Below are 19,248 nucleotides of genomic sequence, written 5' to 3'. Positions count from 1 at the left end.
GCTTGGGCTTCGTGGCTCGTCGACGCCCGTGGCTCAGCCGGGTTACTCACTCGTTCCCTCCATCAGACTGCTGTCCATCAGAGCGGGCAGGGCCTCCGTCACCGCCGCCTTCTCTCTCTCCCGCTCTCGCTCCCGCTCCCTGTCCCTCCCCGCCGCGCCCGCCGCGCCCTGACACCGCTGCTTGTTCTTCTGCGCCTCCATGGCCTTCAGTTTGCGGGCGTGCTTGTGGCCCTTGTAGTGGGCCTCCGCCTGGTTCTGGGAAAGAGAGACAGAAATAAAGAGGGCGGAGCACGTTACGCACCGCTGCTGACCTAACCGCACGCACGAAAACCAAGACACAAACAAACAAACAAACAAACACACAAACACGGTGAGGTCCAAATGCCAGCATTGCACCGTCAGTAGTAGAGGGGCAATAAACTGTGGCTCTCCACTCTGCAACATTCAACTGTACAATCTGAGAAGAATGCCTCCACAGGGCTCCAAAATCAGACACAGGTGTAACCTGAAAGCACTCATTCCTGCACTTCTTCACTGTCATCCATGCATCTGAAGTGCAGACAGAAGAAAACAACGTGTTGGGCCCATCCCTGGCAACTGGATGACGGAAACGATCTGTTTTGTTTTCTTCCATACTAAAACAGATGTTCATTCATCATTCTGCTTCCGTCGGCATGCAGGTGCTCCGTCTCTCAACCGCACCGTTCTTACAAAATGTTTTCCCCGAGCGTTGGGTTCTGTCTAAATCACCAGAACGCTTGATTACGGAGCTCGTTAGGTACGCTGAGCGACGGTCCGGCGTGTCCACAGCCACGGGAATGTGACATCATCCATGTCCCTAGCCACGCTGGCCATGGTGAGAGCATTCGATTGTGCATTTGAGTGCTACGGGTGGGAGCATCAGGCAGCCAACAGCAGGCAGCCGTGTCCTGAAGCAGGTGCCGAGGCACTGTGGCAGGGGCTCCGGGCTCCCTGGACGTGCTGCAGCGGGAGCCAGGCACAAGGGTGGGGGGGGGGGCACAATCTCACAAGCACGCATTCACGAGACCAAACACGGGCAAGCACCAGAACACGACCGCGCCTCCGCTCCCATGGAAGCTTTTGACCCTCAAGAGCTCCTCCCCCATTTCCTGACATACTGACATTAAACCTGTTCTCGCAAGAAGAGCAAAAGGCATGGGAGGGAATGATTTTTTTTTGGCATGGGAACATAAAGGGCACCAAAAAAATAAATTAATCACGCAGTGGTGTTAGAGCAATAGATGCAGTAAGCCTTGCGTTGTCCTACTAATTTGCCATAGTGCAAAATACGAAAGCAAAGGGCAAATAAATAAAGTGAGATAGCTTTGGTCCAGCTGATAATGTTGTTCCAGAAAATATGGGGGACCACAAAATTCAGCATTGCACACTGAATCGATAAAACAAACTAAAAAGTCAGAAAATTAAATGTTTTTCTGTGTGGAATTTACATAAGAAAGCAAGACCTCTTTTCTGACAAACACAAACAATAGAGGCTGTCTGGGCTGACAGAGACTGATAAGGACAAAGTCACACAAAGGGAGGACTTGAGGCTTAATTAAATGTGAGCGATGTACAAAAACAGCGTGTGTTGCCTCTGTCACTACCTTGTTTAAACCGGAAACACAGGGATGCTGGTGCAATTTTCAGCATGTCATGGACTCATCCCCCCATAATATTCACACATTTTCACAAACACACAAGCAAATGCACACACATAAACACACAAACACACACACACACACACATATGCACACACGTACGTAGACGCACACACGCACACACAGGCCCTTCTCATCAAGATGACCCTGTTATATTTAAATACTTGAAGCAGCGTAATTTTCAAAACAGCAAGACGTCAAAACCAGCAATGGTTAAATAAAATAAACAAATAAATAAATGAACAAATAAATACGTGAAAAAACTCATTATGAACTAAAAAATCCCTTTTGGAGAGCTTCTCAATAAAAGCTTTATGGGTAATTTCTAGGCGTTACTCAGGCTGGTAATTGCCAGCAAGTGCTGAAATGTTAACAGCACTGCTCTCTTCTCTGCAGTGAAGGACAGGTTCTGCATTGGCAGGCTGTGGGAGACTGCCGCTCATTGCAGATAAGAGCCTCGTTTAAAAAAAAAAAAAGGAAAAAACTCACAAAGGATCCACAGAAATTCTGGGTCTGCCTGAGTATCGGCCAGCTGAGTGCCAGGAATGTGCGGACACAGATACCCTGTCGCACTTGAAGTATTTACCGCCGCCTCGGTATGAGGATGTATTTTCCTGCACTGCTCGGCGAACGGGAAGGTACTAAAGGCACCATTTTATTGCATCTATTCATTTAGCCTTGCCCCGGTTCCCAACCCATGAAGTTAACAAAATGGAGATGACTGAACGTGTGCTTGAACCACTCAGACCGTGTGTATCGGTATTCACCACAGATAGTGGCGCCAGCCAGACGGGCAGATAACACGTTGCAAAGACGAGGCATAATCAGGGACGCCAATATGTATATTAACTGAAATTGCCGGGTAATGCGCACGGGGCCTATTTCGCCAGGCGTGTCGGACACCGCCAGCAGATTACCTGCGATTTCAGTTCACGGCCATACAGCATGTCCCCCCTGATTATAAGCGTGCTCTTTGTGACATGCGCGGCATTCCTCCAGTGGAGGCGACTCGGGCGCGAGCCGGAGGAGGTGCGTGCGCGGGCGGGCGGGCGGGTTGGGCAGAGAGGAAGCCCGGCGAGCCTCATGCGCTCCGCTTCCTCCGCGGACCGGCCGGGCGCATGTCTCAGGCCATGACAGCGAGAGGAGTGGGGGGGGGGGGGGGGGGGGGGGGGTGGGGGGTAGCGGATCTACGGCGCTGAATGCCAGCGAGCAATAACCATTCAGCGGACGGATGGGCCGCCCCGCCGGCCGCGCCGAAACGTTCGCCACCCGCCGTCACTCTACCGTGGGTCTAACCTCACCGCTCGCCGCAGGGCCCGGCGCGGCCCCGCGCCCACGCGTCTGATCCCCGGTCAGGGCTCTGCTGCAAGCACATGGAGAGGGGGGGGGGGGGGAAGAACACATTAATGATCTCATTCCAGAGCGAAAACAAACCCCGGCACAGATTACTGAGAGCCCCGTCGTCCTCAAAGTGGCACAGAGGTTACACAACCGCCTGCATTAGGAAAGAGGGAAAGAAAACAACACAAAAATGATGAGGAGAGTAGGCCTCTGAATGCCCTGTACAGATAATATGACATCTATGGGCTTGGCCGCAAAGCAGCAAAACGCTGGGCTGCGGTAGAGTCGGGTTGCTGGGGCGATGGCCGACCGGTATCGAGGCGAAGTGCCTTCCTGACTTCCGCCTCTCACCGCGCTGAGGTGCCGGCGGCGGCCACGGGCAGCGTCAGGGCGCCACGCGTTCACCTCCTTCTTGAACCGCAGCGAAATCCCACGTTAGCGCAGGTTCCGCCAAAATCCTGGCGTGCCGCGGCGGAAATCTCTAAGAGCGGGGGGGCCCCCGTGCCGTCTAATTCTGAAGAGCGAGGGAGCGTGCCAGGCTCCGCAGAGGACGCTATTTTCTCCACGTCCCCCAGCGTCACCCGCCCGAACCGCGCAGAGCGAGCGATCGCGTCTCCCTGCGCCTCCGCCATTTGTGAACCAGCGGTAAACAACACAAACGCTGAAAGGGAAAAATAGATTGCGTTATGCGAAACAAAGGTCCGATTCAGACGCAAACTAGCCGGGAAGATGAAGGAAGAAAACGGCACAAAGGCCTGAAATAAAGGCGGCGCTTCGAAAATAACAGTAATAAAGCAGAGTTCATGGAATATGGACCACAATAAAGGCAGGGGCACGGAGCAATAAATATCAATCAGATCCTCCGCTCGGAGGCCGGCCCGAAGGCTGTGGGTGAGCAATTGTGCCGGTGGAAGGCGATAGCCGGAGGACCTCTATTGTATCCATCTGATTAATTCAGCCAGATAGACTCTCCCAGGGGAGAGTCAATGTTAACAGCATCTACAAAGCTTCTTAATAGCATTTAATCATGTGGAGGTGCGCTGGGAGAAAAGGGGTCTCGGGGGAGCAGTCACTGAACCTTTCAGCGGGCCTTCGGATTCGTTACGAAGGCTGGAAGTTTTAAGTAGGGCCTGGGGATTAGCACAGAACGGCCCAGAGGTATTTTTGGAGATTTCTTTCAAAAATGTTTAAAGAGAGCCAAAATCTAATAAAAAACAGCTTTAGGGGAGACCGTAACCCATACAGTAGGGTGGCCGATTTTCAACCCACATATAACGCGGCCGGGGGTTGGATTCCCTTCCATGCCATGTTCTGTGCAGTCATCCCCTCTCTATCTGTAACCCTCTCTGCTTGCCGCATACCTAAATAAAGTCATAAATACTTAAGGAGGGCTAGTTGTCCTTTCTCCCCTTTAAACCAACCAAAAACTGAACCCAGTAGCTAAAATTATATAAATAAACCGTACTGCAACACACATAAATTATAACTAGCGCCATTTTCCCTCGACTCATCAGTACAGACAAACTGCTTATCACACAGGTTAACACTCACATATTGTGCCAATTCAAAACATTCTCCCAATACCTTATTAAATTATAAAAATATATCTTATGAATTGCCTCTTTTAGCCACCCGTCACATGTTAACAACCAGCTGCTTTAATTTATGATTGGAGCTAGTGCTTTCAGATCAACAGAAACTGCTAGCATAGAGTCTTCAGGTAGCCTATTTTGTACTGGAAACAGTAACAAACCTGCCAATACAGTCAATGTTAAAGGCTATTAATAACAAGCCAGAAAATTCATAAAGTTAGTGCCAGAAATGAACTTAACGAAGCAAAGCTTTGGAAATAAGCTTTTTGGTTTGGAGCCATCCGTAGCATACAAACTCAGTATTAAACCACATGTCTACTCAAATGCAAAGTAGCTTGCTATTGTAGCTTGCCAGCGCAATCAGTGCTGAGCCTAGCTAGCATCAGGGATCAAGCTGGCCTGTAGAAGTTAAATAATACGCTATATGACACCCCAACCACATCTCCTGAGCTAATGAAATGCTTGGCGCAAAGATAATAAGTTAATTTTTTAATACAGGAAATTACATATCATATTTGTGGTGTAAATTATATGCAAATTATTTGCCACCAAACAAATAAAACATTACCTCCATAGACATAATTCAAGTAAACAGGTTGACCAAGTCTGGATATTACCATCTAAAACATCAATTTGATAGATAGCTTTGGGAAAACATCTAGCTCTAAGTTAATGTAAACTGACATGTTTCAGAGTCTGTAGTTTTTAAACATTCACAGCTTTCGAAATGCTGCCAATTCAGAGGGTAAAGGAGGCATCTCAGTTAACCTTCTTACCTCTTACAAAAATGACATCAAGTCTCTTTCAAAGAAGCGTCTCATTAAAATTCTCAGAATTTCGTTCCCCATATAAATGCAAATAAGTAATAAAATCACTCACGGTACAAATAAACCCCAAACAAATTGAATTTGCAACGATGAAATGGAAAAAAGGAATTGAAATCTAGTTCTCCGGCAGCGTAATGGAAAATATGAAAGGACCGTGAAACAAAAACGGGATGAAAGAAAAAAACGCTGATTGTTAGTCAGATCATTTTAAGTTAAGAGCAGAATGCTTTATTTGAGCAAAGCAATAGCAGAGTATTTTGATCTTGCAGCTTGTTTAACAAATGTGGCACCTCATAAATGTGACATCATCTGTAAATACGGCACATAAATAGAACTTAAACTGTAAGACCTCTTCTTCATCGTGGCGTACCAAAATAGCAAAAAAATTAATTTTCTGACAGATGAAATAAAGGACTATGGTATGCATAGAATTTCCTGGAATACAGAGCTGTGGAATTATGACTCATGATAAACCCATTCCTTTTGTCTTCTGAGTGTGGAACAGCAACAGAATTTAGTCTTTGCTGTTCCAGCTGCCAATAAGCAAGGGACAGTACAGCTTTAGTGTGTCCGTTCTTCCAATACATTTAAAACTCAATGACTATTTTATAAACCAAAGACCCCAAAGTACTACAGGACATCTAGCACCAATCACTGTACCTCTCAATGATGATTACTAGTAGTCTGTGAGTGGCTGCATTTAAGTTGCTATGAGTGGCAACTTAAATTCACCCGACTCTTGATGGGACAAAGCCAATTGTGTCCAACAAGTGACAATTCTCTGTTATAAGAAATTGCAGTCTGCTAATGAAAACTTGTGGTGACAGAGCCACTCCTGATAAAAGGTTTTCATAAAACACCTCTTCAAGGAGTGATGCACTGCTATGCATTATACAAACACAGCAATATTCAATCATAGCAGAGTTAACACAGCAAAAAATCAAAACAAATGACACAGACCAAAGAAAGTAATTAACTGAGACAGAAAAGAAAAAAAACCCCACCAATGTTTCTGATATGGTGTAAAATATGAGGTGAGTAGAAAATGCACAAATCGGACTTTAATGGACCATGAAGTTAATTTTTCACACAATTTAAGGAGCCTTAAAATGTGTGTGTATATGAAAATATCTATCAACATGAGCATTGAAAGAAAATACTTACTGGAGGCCACATTTAATGAATTGTCAGTGCCCTAAGGCAAACAAAATCAAAAGCACTAATGAGATTCACAGAACCCTTTCAATGAGAGATTTTCCTTGACAGATGTTGCTAACCCAAGAACCTAAAATGGACATTATTCCACAAGCTAAACTATAACAGTCTGTATGCACACAAAAACTGCCTTTTTATTGTTAAAAAATGTTAAAAAGGAAAGAAGTAAAAAAAAAAAAAAAAAAAAAAGACAGTAAAGAAAGAATTAACATGAGGTAAAATGGAAAATGTGCCATTTTTATCCTGCATCAAATAGCTGTACACAGCTCAACGCCCACCCCATCAGCTCCACCATACCTCTTTAAATATAGCTTGAGCGAGGAGGCTGAGAAATGGGATTTGTTCTCCCGCACGGAGAAAGCATCTAAATCTGCAGATGTGTTCGACTTCCCCACTCTGTTTGTGTGCTTTTGTGTTTTGTGTCTTCTTTGAAGATAGCTGCGTGTGCGCTTGTGTGTGTTTCGCTAAGAAGTGCCAGCACCCAATCCTTTTTCGGTGGGGGGGGGAAGGGGGTGGCAGAAATGCAAGAAATCAAAAGAGAAAGGCAGAAAATAAAGTCCTGCCTGGGCAGACGATTATTTCTGCTTCTTGCTGATAAGTGGACACTCTCCCTCCCTTCTAATCCCTCCCAGCAACAACAAACTGGCATTCACATTCTCAGATGTGCGCCTCGCACGCACGCACACACAGACACACACACGCACACACATTTTACCCTCACATAAGTACAAATACATAAAATACAGTCACACGCAGACCGCCCTCTATTGCAGTACATCAGTAAAAGGCAACTGTGTGATTTTGGGAGGCCTGCATTTCCTATGTCCTTACTAGCCAACCTTGCATTACTTTTAAGATGTTTTCACGGAGCTCCACCTGGTATATAATTAGAGACTGAACAAACCGGATTGCATTTCATCCATTATTTATGGAATTAATTTTGATTGATGGAGACCGAATGTCCTGCCATGTTCAGAATTGCAAACAACCTGAAAGAGCTCAGGGATTTTCATGACGATAGAAGTCAAACTTGAACCACAAGGGAATTCTTGGCAACTCGTGAGAAACAGAGGGGGCTGTTGTCTCGGCAGAAGATGAGAGGAATAAACGGATAGAAGGAAATAAAGACAGGGTACAAAAGGGGAAGAACAGAGCAGGAGGGAGCACACCCAAGACAGTGACAAAGAGGGGAAAATAGATGTGGCAGGTGCACTGACTGTGGAGTTGAAGCGAAGGTGGCAGATATTGCAGGAGATGATCTGCTTCTTCTTGAGGGGCTGGGGAACGCCAAAGGTGTGGTTGATCACCGCCTTCTGGACTGGGTCCATCTGCAAGAAACAGAGACACAGTCGTGAGCATGCAAAGGAATGGACGTTTCCCCCCTAAGATTGAACACTGTGGATGTACGAGGCAAAAACAGCGGAAAGTGTACTTTTTGAGCATGAAAAATCCTGCTTAGATATCATACATCAATGTTAGTCATAAAATCATTTTTTGTGTGAATGTATGTAAAATTTGGGCTAAAAGACAGAAATTCCAGAACTTGACTGAAACAAAACATCCCATACTGCTGGCTTGGCTTCCGGAATAGAAATGCCCCTACAATAAAACCTGAATATGAGTTAAATTACACATTCATTTTTGTGACTGAACTAAAATATGGCCATTATAGAGTACTATTACCTGCTACTCCTGCAATTACTACAACAGTTTATGTGAAGAGGGTCAAGTCAAACTGCTGAGGTTTGTGAGGGTACAATTCAGACATGTTCCAACCACTAGCTTTCATCCAGCTTGGTAGCCATCAAACTATGTCTCACAAATACGCCTTTCATTCACAGAATGCAATCTTTAATAGATTATTTGAATTCCTTTGAAATCCAAATTCTGAATAAAAACAAGGATAAGTAGTTTAATTAAAAGTTTCCACTGCAGCTCATTATCAATTTGGATTTTGGTTTGGCTTGGTTTGGCTTGCAGTTCCACAACGTTAACTTTGCTAATCTTACCCATAACAGTTTCAGTGAAGTCAATACAGCAGATTCTATGAACTGATAGAGTCCATTGCTTGTTCTTTGTGTTTATGTTATATAAAACACCACATATTCAAACGGAAACTAACAACATTTCAGACAACTAACTAACATCACAGTAGCTGGTCTGACTACAAGGCTACAAACTAAAAATGTACTCTCAAATGCCACTGGACCAGGTATATATTGGGATTCAAGAAGAAAACACCCGGTGTGCTGCTGGGTCACGTAGGCCCTCTAACTGCCAGGGCTGGAAGGATAGGAGTGAAGTTTGATCAGGAGGCAATGCTGTCCGAGTCTATAGGAGATGAGGATGAAGAACGCATTTCCAAGAGGAATTGCGGTTCTTAGTTTTTTTTAATAATTATTTTTTTAAGGAAATGAAGTTCCTGTTTATTCTGCGATTTATGTTAGATGTTCATTTGATTCTCAAGTGAGATTAAAAATAAAAAGACTGAAGGCAACCCTCAGACCAAGACAGAATGTCCTAAGAGCAGGACTCCAGTACACATTACCACTGTGCTCATCTTAGAAATACACTCAGAACCACAGCCCCGCAGGATATCCTAACAACAGATTACAACCAAATCAGTTGTTGATGATGGGACAAAACTTTGGAAAGGGAAAGGAAAGTTTTAGCAAGTCACTGAACAGTCCAAAGCATTGTTTCTATGGAGACCCTTGAATTAGGCTAATGGAAGAGATCCGCAGATGGAATTTCCCTCTCAGAGCAGCGTAGCATGAGGGAGCGTGGCGTACACGCAGCTGCCCTCCTTCTGCTTCACACTGCAGGAACATCAGGTCCTGCCATTCCCCATTAAACCACCACCCAACCAAGCCTTTAATAAGCGCAGACCTCTCCCCTCACAGGCAGCTTTAAAGGTATCAGATCTCAGCCCTCTGCCTTCATTGACGGACGATTTGTCACTATCATGCGACCGAGAGGACCGTGCTGTGGAAGCAATAAAGAAGTGGGGGTGCCCCAAGCCAGCTCATGGTAGAAAATGGCTGACACGTGGGAGAGCAGTCTTCGGTATGTGCACGGGTGTGATATTAAGGATTCCACTCACAGGGACAATTCAGAGAGCAGCCAATCAAGCCAGCAGATGCATAGATCGTGAGAAGACTAGCCTAGCCGTAGTCATCTTCACCATAAAATTCCCCAAACTATCCCTTGAATCTAAATTGTGCAAGGAGACAGTGAAAGAAATAGTGGCAGATGATACGATATTTTTTGATAAATATACATTTGGATAAATAATGTTGTAGTGGCTCATAGAAGTTGCCGGTGACTGGGGATGATAAGGATCATTAAACAACATCATGACAGTTGATCTCAGTTATGTGGTCATCAGCACAGTATCAAACAATCACATTGGATTCCTCCCAGCCTGGCAAGCCTCCAGGACCTATTCATTATTTCTGCTCTGATAGCTCAGACTATGGGGCAGGGAGGGGGGGGGGAGGGGGGTGGACTTCTTTGAATCTTGGCATTTCAGCAAGGCTCATGTCCCCGAGTAACCGGATCTACCTCCCTTTTCTCTGCAGTGGGACCAGAGGACCAGGAAACAATGTGGAGAAGCAGTCGTAAAAATGCACTGGCCGTTTGCCCCAGCACACGTACGTCGCTCATGGAGACCACCGCTCAGTGCCCCACTCCTCTCACGGGAGACAGAGAATTCAAACACAACCTCCAATATGTGGCTAATCAACTCCCCAGAAACCGACGTGGCCTGCTTTTCATATTTCTCTGTGGCAGGCTCAAGCCACAACATAGCAATGAAGCCAGGAAACTGCAGGTGATTCGCTCAAGTTGACTTTGGTTCCTAAACTCTTTCACATCAGTCAGGTTCCTTTCCTAGATGACATGGGGAGAAAACCATGATGGGATCAGCTCTTCCGATGGTCCCTTTCATCACCATGCTCTTTAACTTGCCCCAAGCCCCTACCACCAGTGTCACCATTCCTTTGGGGTGTAACACTGCCCCTGTTTATTTTGGGCAGCAGGACAAAGGAGAATAGCACCAAAACAAAGCCCAGGGGAGAATGGGGACCCACCTTCATCTCCGAGGCTTGGCCATGACAATCAAATCTTTCAATAATACCCCCTGGTCTTTTTTTTTTTTTGGGGGGGGGGGGGGGGGGGGTGTAGGGGGAGAGACTGCATACAATTGTTTGTTTTAGGAGTTCAAAGAATGCAGCCTTTGTTGGGCCGCAGCCATCCCAAACGGGGCAGTATAAATGCGCCCATTGTCCCACGTGGAGGAGTTATCTGGTGGTGGGCTGCTCCACCGGTGCTGTGGAAGGCGATGATAGAGTTTCAAGGGGAGGGAGAGGGTGCAGGATTGGGGAGGAGGGAGGAGGAGGTGGTGGGGGGTGGGGGGTTGGACACGGTGGAAGCTATTTAGTTACAGAGACAGGTGCATTCATCTTCCCTGCACACGCCGGGAACAAGGCGACCATTATCAGACCTGCGCAACCAGAGCTCGGGGGAGGGTGGGGGTGGGGGGGCGGAATGATTAATGCCGCAGCTGTGTGTCCCCTGGTCCACTCGCCAGTCACCACGCGGGACTCACCTGGGCCACATGCTAGTCAACGGCGGCCAGGGGAGACAGAGATGGATGCGTAGGGGCGGGGGATGCTGGGACAGGGGCTGGAGAGCAGGCTCTCCCGTGGTGGCGGAGAGTGGCAGAGGAAAAGCTGGGGCCAGGTTTTTAATTACAGGCAGAGTTAATTTACTGGGCTTGTTGCGCCTTGACCCTGCTGCCGTACTTCTGGCTGCAATTAAGGTGGGTAATCACTGAGAGGGTTCCTTTGCCTGTAGTCTCTCCCTGCGCCTTTATCCCTCAAACAGTGCATCTGACTAGAACACGATCTGACATAACCAGACAGAAAGGGGAGGTCGACACATTTTCCACTGTCTCCACAATTTCCAGATTCCTGGACATTTGGGTATGATCTGATGCTATTCACATACAAAAGAAAGAGAATTCTAAATGAACCATCTACAGATAAGCATACCGCAGTCTAACAGCTCTAATCAGACATGCACTCAAATGTACACATGTATAGGGTCACTAATGAGGACTATTCACTCAGAAACTTCCGAATCACTCGGAGATGACCACTGCAGAGTAGGGACCTTGAGTATGCACACATTTGCTATTTCACATTCACAGAGGATACAAGACTCCCTCCTTCTAGACTCATTCTCTTGCTATTTCAGGGTATAGGTTTCTAAAAGGTACTGCTGAGGGATCTTGAGGACATTATTTGATTGGCTGAGTACACACAGTTCAGCTTTCAAAGGGGCTTAAACAAAACGAGACGAATGTCCGCTTGCCGAACCCCTGAAAATCCCAGCTAAACGGTTCAGTTACGTGAATCAACTTCAAATACCACTTCATGACCCACTTCCTCTCATCTTTTTTCATCAATTTTAAAACTGTGTGAGGTCCCCACTGGAGGGTATTAAAGGTTATTTTACAAATTGAATGATGGAGTTCATTTAGGGAAGCAGGATTTGAGAGTCTTCCCTATAGGAGGCAAAAGGCACATGAAGGTCTGCTGAGAAGAAATTAAACACATCAATGGTATATTAATCCAAAAACTACTGGAGGTAAAGTTTTCTCAACTGAGTAAGATATATCTGAGCGCATAAATGCAGATACCAAGATTTATTTTCAGGAAGTCAATTTATTTCAGTAATGTGTATTTAAAGTAATAAATACTGTATTAATGAATCTAGATATCATTTGAAATCAATTAAATATGAATTAAGAGCTGCTGGGTGGCTCATTCTGTTGGCACCACATTGTGTTGCATCTATGAGCCCCATGGTCTCGGATGGACTCTAGACCATGCCAGTGCTGGCCGTAGCCCGTAGCTCCAAAGGGCAATGTGTAATTGCCGATTGTGTAGCCCAGGGTACTGGAGGATTCAGATAGTTAGAGGCCACTCACTAGCAACCCCCCCCCCCCAACATCTCATCCAAAACTATTGTCATTAATATGGAGCTGGTCCACCCTTTGCTGCTATAACAGCTTCCACTCTTATTGGAAGGCGTTACTGCAGGGATTTGCTTCCATTCAGCCAGAAAAGCATTAGAGAGGTTGGACACTGATTAAGCGATTTAACCTGGCTTGCAGTTGGCTTTCCAATTGATCCCAAAGGTGTTGGATGGGGTTGAGGTTAGGGCTCTGTGCAAGCCATTCAATTCTTCCTCACCGTTCTCGACAAAACCATTTTTATGTGGACCTCGCTGTGTGCCCAGGAGCACTGTCATGCTGAAACATGAAACGGCCTTCCCCAAACTATTGGGGAAGCACAGAATCATCTAGAATGTGATTATATGCAGGAGGATTAAGACTTGCCTTCACTTGAACTAGGGGGCCTAGCCCAAACCATGAAAAACAACCACAGACCAAGGGGTGTCCAGATAGAACCACAGATGTCTTCACTCTCCTGAGTGGCAGTAGGGGTCGTACCTGAACACGGCTAAAAATACTTAATAGGACATTCCAAAACAGGATGGGAATTGGACATTTTCAGCCCCAAGTTGGGCAGCAATATCTATTTTCTTTCAAAAATATACTTGTTTGGTAGTGAAGGAAGAAGCATGTTGTGAGGGAAACTATGACTAAGTGTGACATGAAAGGCTGGAACAGCTTTGCTTGCAGTGCAGATGCTTGTTGCTCAGTAAAGACTGTCACTGATCCAACAGTTCAGCTCCAGACAGGAAATGGTGCAGAAACGCCACCTGTTCACCTATATCCATCTATACCTGAGACCTGCCACATTGTGGGGGTGGGGTAGGACTCACCGTGTTGAAGTTGGGGAAGAGGCTGAGGGGGGACGAGCCATTGAGACGGAAAGGCAAGAAGTGCTTTAGGTCCAGTTGCGGTTGTAGGGGACGTCCTGGGACAGGTAGGGAGGCAAGGAGGGGGCTGCTCTGGGCAGGGGAACCTGTAACAGACACCAAGTAAAAAAAGAGAGAATATATTTAATTAATGTCACTAATTGGCAGCCAAAGAACAGGGAAATGTGCAATTCACAAACTATGTACAAGCACGTTCATATATGCCCACTGCTATTGGCTCAGGAGAGTGAAGATATTTCTCCTCCGAAACACGTGGAACCGGCCAGCTGTTTCTTTTCACACTGCAGCCACAGGCCGTGCAGAGCATGGGTGGAGAAGAGCTAATCAATTGCATGTGGACAGAGTACGCCATAGGTGCCCAGATGCCAATGAGGGTTGCTTGAGCAATGAACAATCTCTGTTGACTGAATCCCTCCCAGATATCCCATGGGCAACGTGAAGCCAATTGTGTGCCACCTCCCGTGCAGGGCTACCGGCCAGTCAGAACAAAAAGCCATTTTAATCAATTGATGGACGATAACTCATTATTTGAACCTGAGGGACATCAGATAATATGACAGCAATGATAAAGCAGCAAACAGTTAAATGCAAATGCATTGGATTTGAAATAAAACAATGAATATGAAGTTAAAGAGCAGAATGTTAGCTTCAGTTTGAGGGTATTCAAATCCATATCAGGTGATCCGTGTACGGTGATCAGGGGATCCATAGGACCCCAATTTTAAGGGAGCAAAAGTAACTGGATGACTGGCTGCTTAGCAGTTTCTTGGCCCAGTTGTATGTCTTTACATCACTAGTTATTGCACAAGAAAGCTAATTGTGTTGCTGTTGTGTCTTACCATGAGGGCCAAATTAGTGTCAGTGACCATAAAGTAGTCCATCATGAGGCTGAAAATATTAGAATAAATCAATCAGAAACATAGCCAAAACAGTGGGTATGTCAAAAGGGCTGTATTTCCTACACCACATATGGATGTAAATAAATACTGTTAAATTAAAGCTGACAGCCTGAACTTTGACCTCATATCCAGATTTTAAATCCAATATCCCAGACTACAGAGCCAAAACAGCAAATATTGTGTCGCTGTTTAAATACCTTTGTATTTAGCTGTACATCTCAATCAACCATAACTAAGAGCACCCTGTATCACACACATCCTGCCAGCTACAGAGACAGTGATACTGTCGAGACAACCTGCACCTCCTAAAATGCCACACTGACCTCCTACAACACATACATATACCAGAGTGACCTTGCGTTACTTTAGAGGTCAGTAAAGCACACACCCCTCACCTTGTGGATCACCAGTGCTATGCCTCTCAGGGATGAAAATACTAAACCCATTTCATCATCTCATCTCTCTAGCTGTGGTTCTGAATCGCTGCTCCCAGTTCACCGCCCTGCTACTCTCTGGCATTATACCCCCGCAAACCATCCACCTTTAACAAAAACAGTCTAGGATTTAGCACCATTTATGGCCTTTCCATGTGTCAACTACACACAAAAAACAATTAACTCTGCAGTTGTGCTACCTTGCCAGCTCACTTCAAGGACATGCTCCTTATGGTAACGTGCGCAAACACATGAAGAGGCCTGGGGATGTAGAAAGCAGTCATTTTTCACTCGGCTGATTTTAACTACTGGAGTGCCTGTTGAAGACTTTGATTTGAGCACAGGATCAATGCTCACTGTCACCCCTGGGTCATCCAACTTGATTGCAGACCCAGCATGTCACACACCTCACCAGCAGCTCTTGAAACAGCAGGGAAACTCCGCAGAGAACACAACCTCAGCCTGTTAAGCCGAGTTTTACTGCTCCGGGTTAACTCCGCTCTCACCAGGATGCAGCCCCCGAAGTCCAGCGGATCGTTTCCACCTGGGCTCGAGCCCTGCGGTTTAGATGCACCATTAGGCATAAAGGTGGGGGGTTAGGAAGGCAGCCAGTGAGCAGCACAGCTCAGCGAAGGAACACAGAGGCACCTTGCACCTACACCACATGTCTCTGAAGTTTAGAGTCCCGCCCCTCCTGACAGTCCGATATCGACCGAGCCGCCTGCTTTCCCTCAGCCGGGTCGGCAGGGCTGTACAGGAAGATTCGTAGAGAAATCCCGATGGGAATCGACATGGGGATGGAGACACCAGCAGCACCGTGCGATCAAGGCCAATCTCTTCCATCATTCTCCGCTGCCGTGTTTGTGGCTGATTTGTTTTCTGACACATTTTGCATGAGTTGGCTTTTAGGCTTGGGAGTCCATATAGTCATTTGTGAGAATTTTAACAAGGTTTGAAATTTCACTAAGGCAGGAAAGCTAATTTTAGCCTGGCTACCAGTCAGCAATAGCGTTTACTCACATCCAAGACTGTCACAAAAATACGTAATCATACGATAACAATATGAGAAATTACTAAATTATGTACATAATTGGCTATTAAAGTACTGTCAAATAAATGATAATAAGACACTCTTGGCAGTGTTTCCCTCATATTAAAAGGGCTTGTACTGCATTAATAATTCATTCTACTGCTTTGATGTTGGGGTCCAAGGCAAACAAGCTGTCAATTTCAATACTGAATTTGAGCCTTGACTAGTATCATCTTCCACAAGAAAGGAGAAAGGGCCTGCTCCAGTCATGGAGTTCATTGGTAACAATTAACAAAACAATCTTATCGTGGAGATACTTTCTGCCTATGCTAGTGAAATCCCTGTGTAAATTTCCAAATAGAAGCCAGTAAGTATCGATCAATCACCTTATTCGAGTTATTCTATTACCAGCATGTGCTCAGTGATTGAAAGAGCATTTATGTTTTTTTCTATCGAAAAGGTGACATCATGGCCGTCACATCCCTCTTTGCACTTGGTGCAATCTGACTGCATGAAAGCCACCCCAAAAATGGTTGATAGCAAACAATAGCTGTTATCAGACAGCAGAAATCTCTGTACACCAGCTATCGTAATGGCTATATGTGGCTCTTCTGCTTCAACATCCCAATCCACACAAAAGTGGGTAATTTTATCCTTTGGCAAAACAACAGAAAGAGCCATGGCCACACCCCCCCCCCCCCCACTTCGCAAAGCACTCGCCTTCATGTTTAAGCGTCGGCCTTCCCACCCCAGAACCGCCACTTCCTGTCTGTTTGAATAAGTCAGCCGAGCACAAACAAACACGGGGCAGAAGAGAAAGGAGACAGTGGTTGTTGTGAGGGGTGAGGCGCAGGGACAGCCGCTCGGCCCAGCAGCCATGGCTAACCTCCTTCCATCACATTGCATGATTCTCTCCACGTATGGGGGCCGTCCTGGGGACATGCGTGCCTGTGAGCTCCTATTAGAGCGTGCGTCAGCGGGCAGGCTGCTCATCCCGTTACCCTGTCTGGGGGGAAGGGGGGAAGGGGGGGAGGGTGGGAGGGTGGACCTTCAGAATCGGAGTCTTCAGAGCATTCGTAATAGTGACCGCCATCACCACCATAACTGCTATCACTGTGCTCCCTGACTTCGGTGGAGGACACAAAAAAAGCACAGACACTAAAAGGAAGGGAGCGATAAATAAGCTGCAAGATTTGAAGTGTGCAGTAAAAGAGACAAAAAGCCCTCTCCTCATTATCATTGCTGGTGCGTTCCATGCCCATGTAAGTGGAAATGAATGTGACAGGATTAGCTATGCACAGATTCTGCCGCCTGTGGGAATTGGTGACCTGGACTGTTATTTGAAGTAATGAACAGTGGCCTTGTGAGGGCAAGGGGAGTCCGTGGCAGTGGAGGGGTTGTTTATTAATTTGCATTGCTATTTCTGTCACGCACGTGCCCCTTGCCTCTGGGCAAGCCAGCCTTCAGCTGTTCGCTAGCAGTCGTCCCTTTCTACCACCACCTGGCCTGCAAGTCCTACCCATACAACTTGCACTATGGTGTTCACCAATGCACAGTTATCTGTACAAACAGAAACTACCCTCTCTTAATTGTGCACCATATCAACTTAGATGATGGTGCTCTAAAGACAACATATAAGAACAACAGAGGACAGTGAAGTGTTTGCATGTTTTGTGCAAAAGCAGATGCTCACAGTGGCTGGTGAAAAACTTGCTTGGCCTTTACGGAGATGTAACACCTCATTTTATTTGCAGAGACTCTAGTGCCGATGTCTCCCAGCTCCTAGTATATACCTTTTAATACGCTAATCCTTGTGAAACGAGACCACGGATGAGAATCCTAAAAAGGCCACAATTCCACAATGCAGCTGGAACCAGGTTGGCTCACTTGATTCAGAGTCTGGGTGGTTTAAAACTTTTTTGTTGGGAAAGGAACACATTACATTACTGTTCACAGCAAACAGCCAGAGATTAATGGAAGTAGTATGCAGTCTTGTTTCAGTGGAAACCAGCAAAGTTGTCTTAGTGATTCAGAATAATGTTGTGTGCTGCAGCTCTGGTTGTGGATACTGCAATGGAAACGCTATTGTGCTGTATGAGGTGAGCCAGCTATGGGTTGGGCTTGTGCAACCGTAGTTCAGTTCACGACCTTCTATAATGCTCACCAGATACTGCATTTAATTTTAGTATCACACTTAATGTCATTTCACCAACGAACCTTAAGACACTTATTTAATTGATATTTGTTATGCTGAATGAGCATAAGGATTCCCTGCAGAAAATTCCAGCTAAGACCAGGCTGGGATTCTCTGCAGGTTTTAGATGATCATAGCTGGTCTATGGCTGGTTAGAGCTGGTTAAAGCTGGTGGCCAAACTGGGGGACTAGCTGACTACAAGCTGATCCATCAGCTAAAACCTACTGAAAGTGACAAAAACACAGCTTTACCAGCTTAGGCTGGTTTATACTGGAATTTCTGAAACTGGAATTCAGCAGACCTGTTGTGGTTATTAAAACACAACCGCAGATAGGTATGAAATGTAACACAGTAGTGTCGTTCGTAAGGTTTTAGAGAACTGAGAGAACTTGGGGCAAAATATGCATTCAAATATGAAGCACAGCTAAAATATGTGATCTACGCAACACTTTCAAAATAAGTGCCGGCTGCTGCACTGCAATTAGGTTCACTTGTCTCCGATTAGCTTCATTTATAAATCATGAGAGTGTGTGTGATGAGGACATATTAATATGGACTCAATTTCACCGTGAATTAGACACGAGCAGAAAAAATATCTCACCGTCACATGCATTAGGTATGAGAAAGAAGCGTTTCAGCAGCACGTCACTGGCTCGCGTTTGAAGACATTCGGCCACTTCAAGATCAATTCACCTCCCTGCATATTGAACACATCAACCTCTGCTTGGATTTTCTGACAGCTGCTTTTTATGTAAATAAAATGACTACAAAAAGTGAAACGTGTATATAATACACTCCAAGTGTCTCACCTTTTTTCGTGAAAAAAAAATCACTAGATAGGAAGGAAAAGCATAGCATTAGAGGTTGTAGGGTGCTTTGACAGAAGTGAGCACCTTATCAGACCTCCAAAGGAAAAAAGACCATGTTCACTGAGCTGACCGGGATTCAGCTAAAAAGTGTGATAGCAGGTGCCAAACATTCTACTGGATTGACATTATGTAAACCTTAAGTTGGTGTCTTTGATGGTGGTGTACAGTGGCTGCTGACTAAAGATCTGGGAACACCACTCAAGAGTGAACAGGCCAGCACCTAGTTGTACTATGAAAGCTAACCCGGTTTGACAG

General features: G+C 45.8%; 1 protein-coding gene across 3 annotated transcripts in view; it reads right to left on the bottom strand.

Annotated features, from left to right (window-relative positions):
• The window catches only part of znf385c (zinc finger protein 385C), a 226,451-nt gene that overhangs the window by 22,259 nt on the left and 184,944 nt on the right, over positions 1 to 19,248 (bottom strand). For all 3 annotated transcript variants that reach the window (XM_035407098.1, XM_035407096.1, XM_035407097.1), the window contains 3 exons: positions 13,510 to 13,652; positions 7,872 to 7,982; positions 51 to 255 (listed from right to left, as the gene is read on the bottom strand). In XM_035407098.1, the coding sequence (XP_035262989.1) occupies positions 51 to 255; positions 7,872 to 7,982; positions 13,510 to 13,652 (459 nt within the window). The remainder of the gene's footprint in view (positions 1 to 50; positions 256 to 7,871; positions 7,983 to 13,509; positions 13,653 to 19,248) is intronic.

The sequence above is a fragment of the Anguilla anguilla genome, chromosome 2 (genome assembly GCF_013347855.1).
Source record: "Anguilla anguilla isolate fAngAng1 chromosome 2, fAngAng1.pri, whole genome shotgun sequence".
NCBI lineage: Eukaryota > Metazoa > Chordata > Actinopteri > Anguilliformes > Anguillidae > Anguilla > Anguilla anguilla.
The sequence above is the reverse complement of the archived record's forward strand: the minus strand, read 5'-3'. Positions and strand labels throughout refer to the sequence as shown.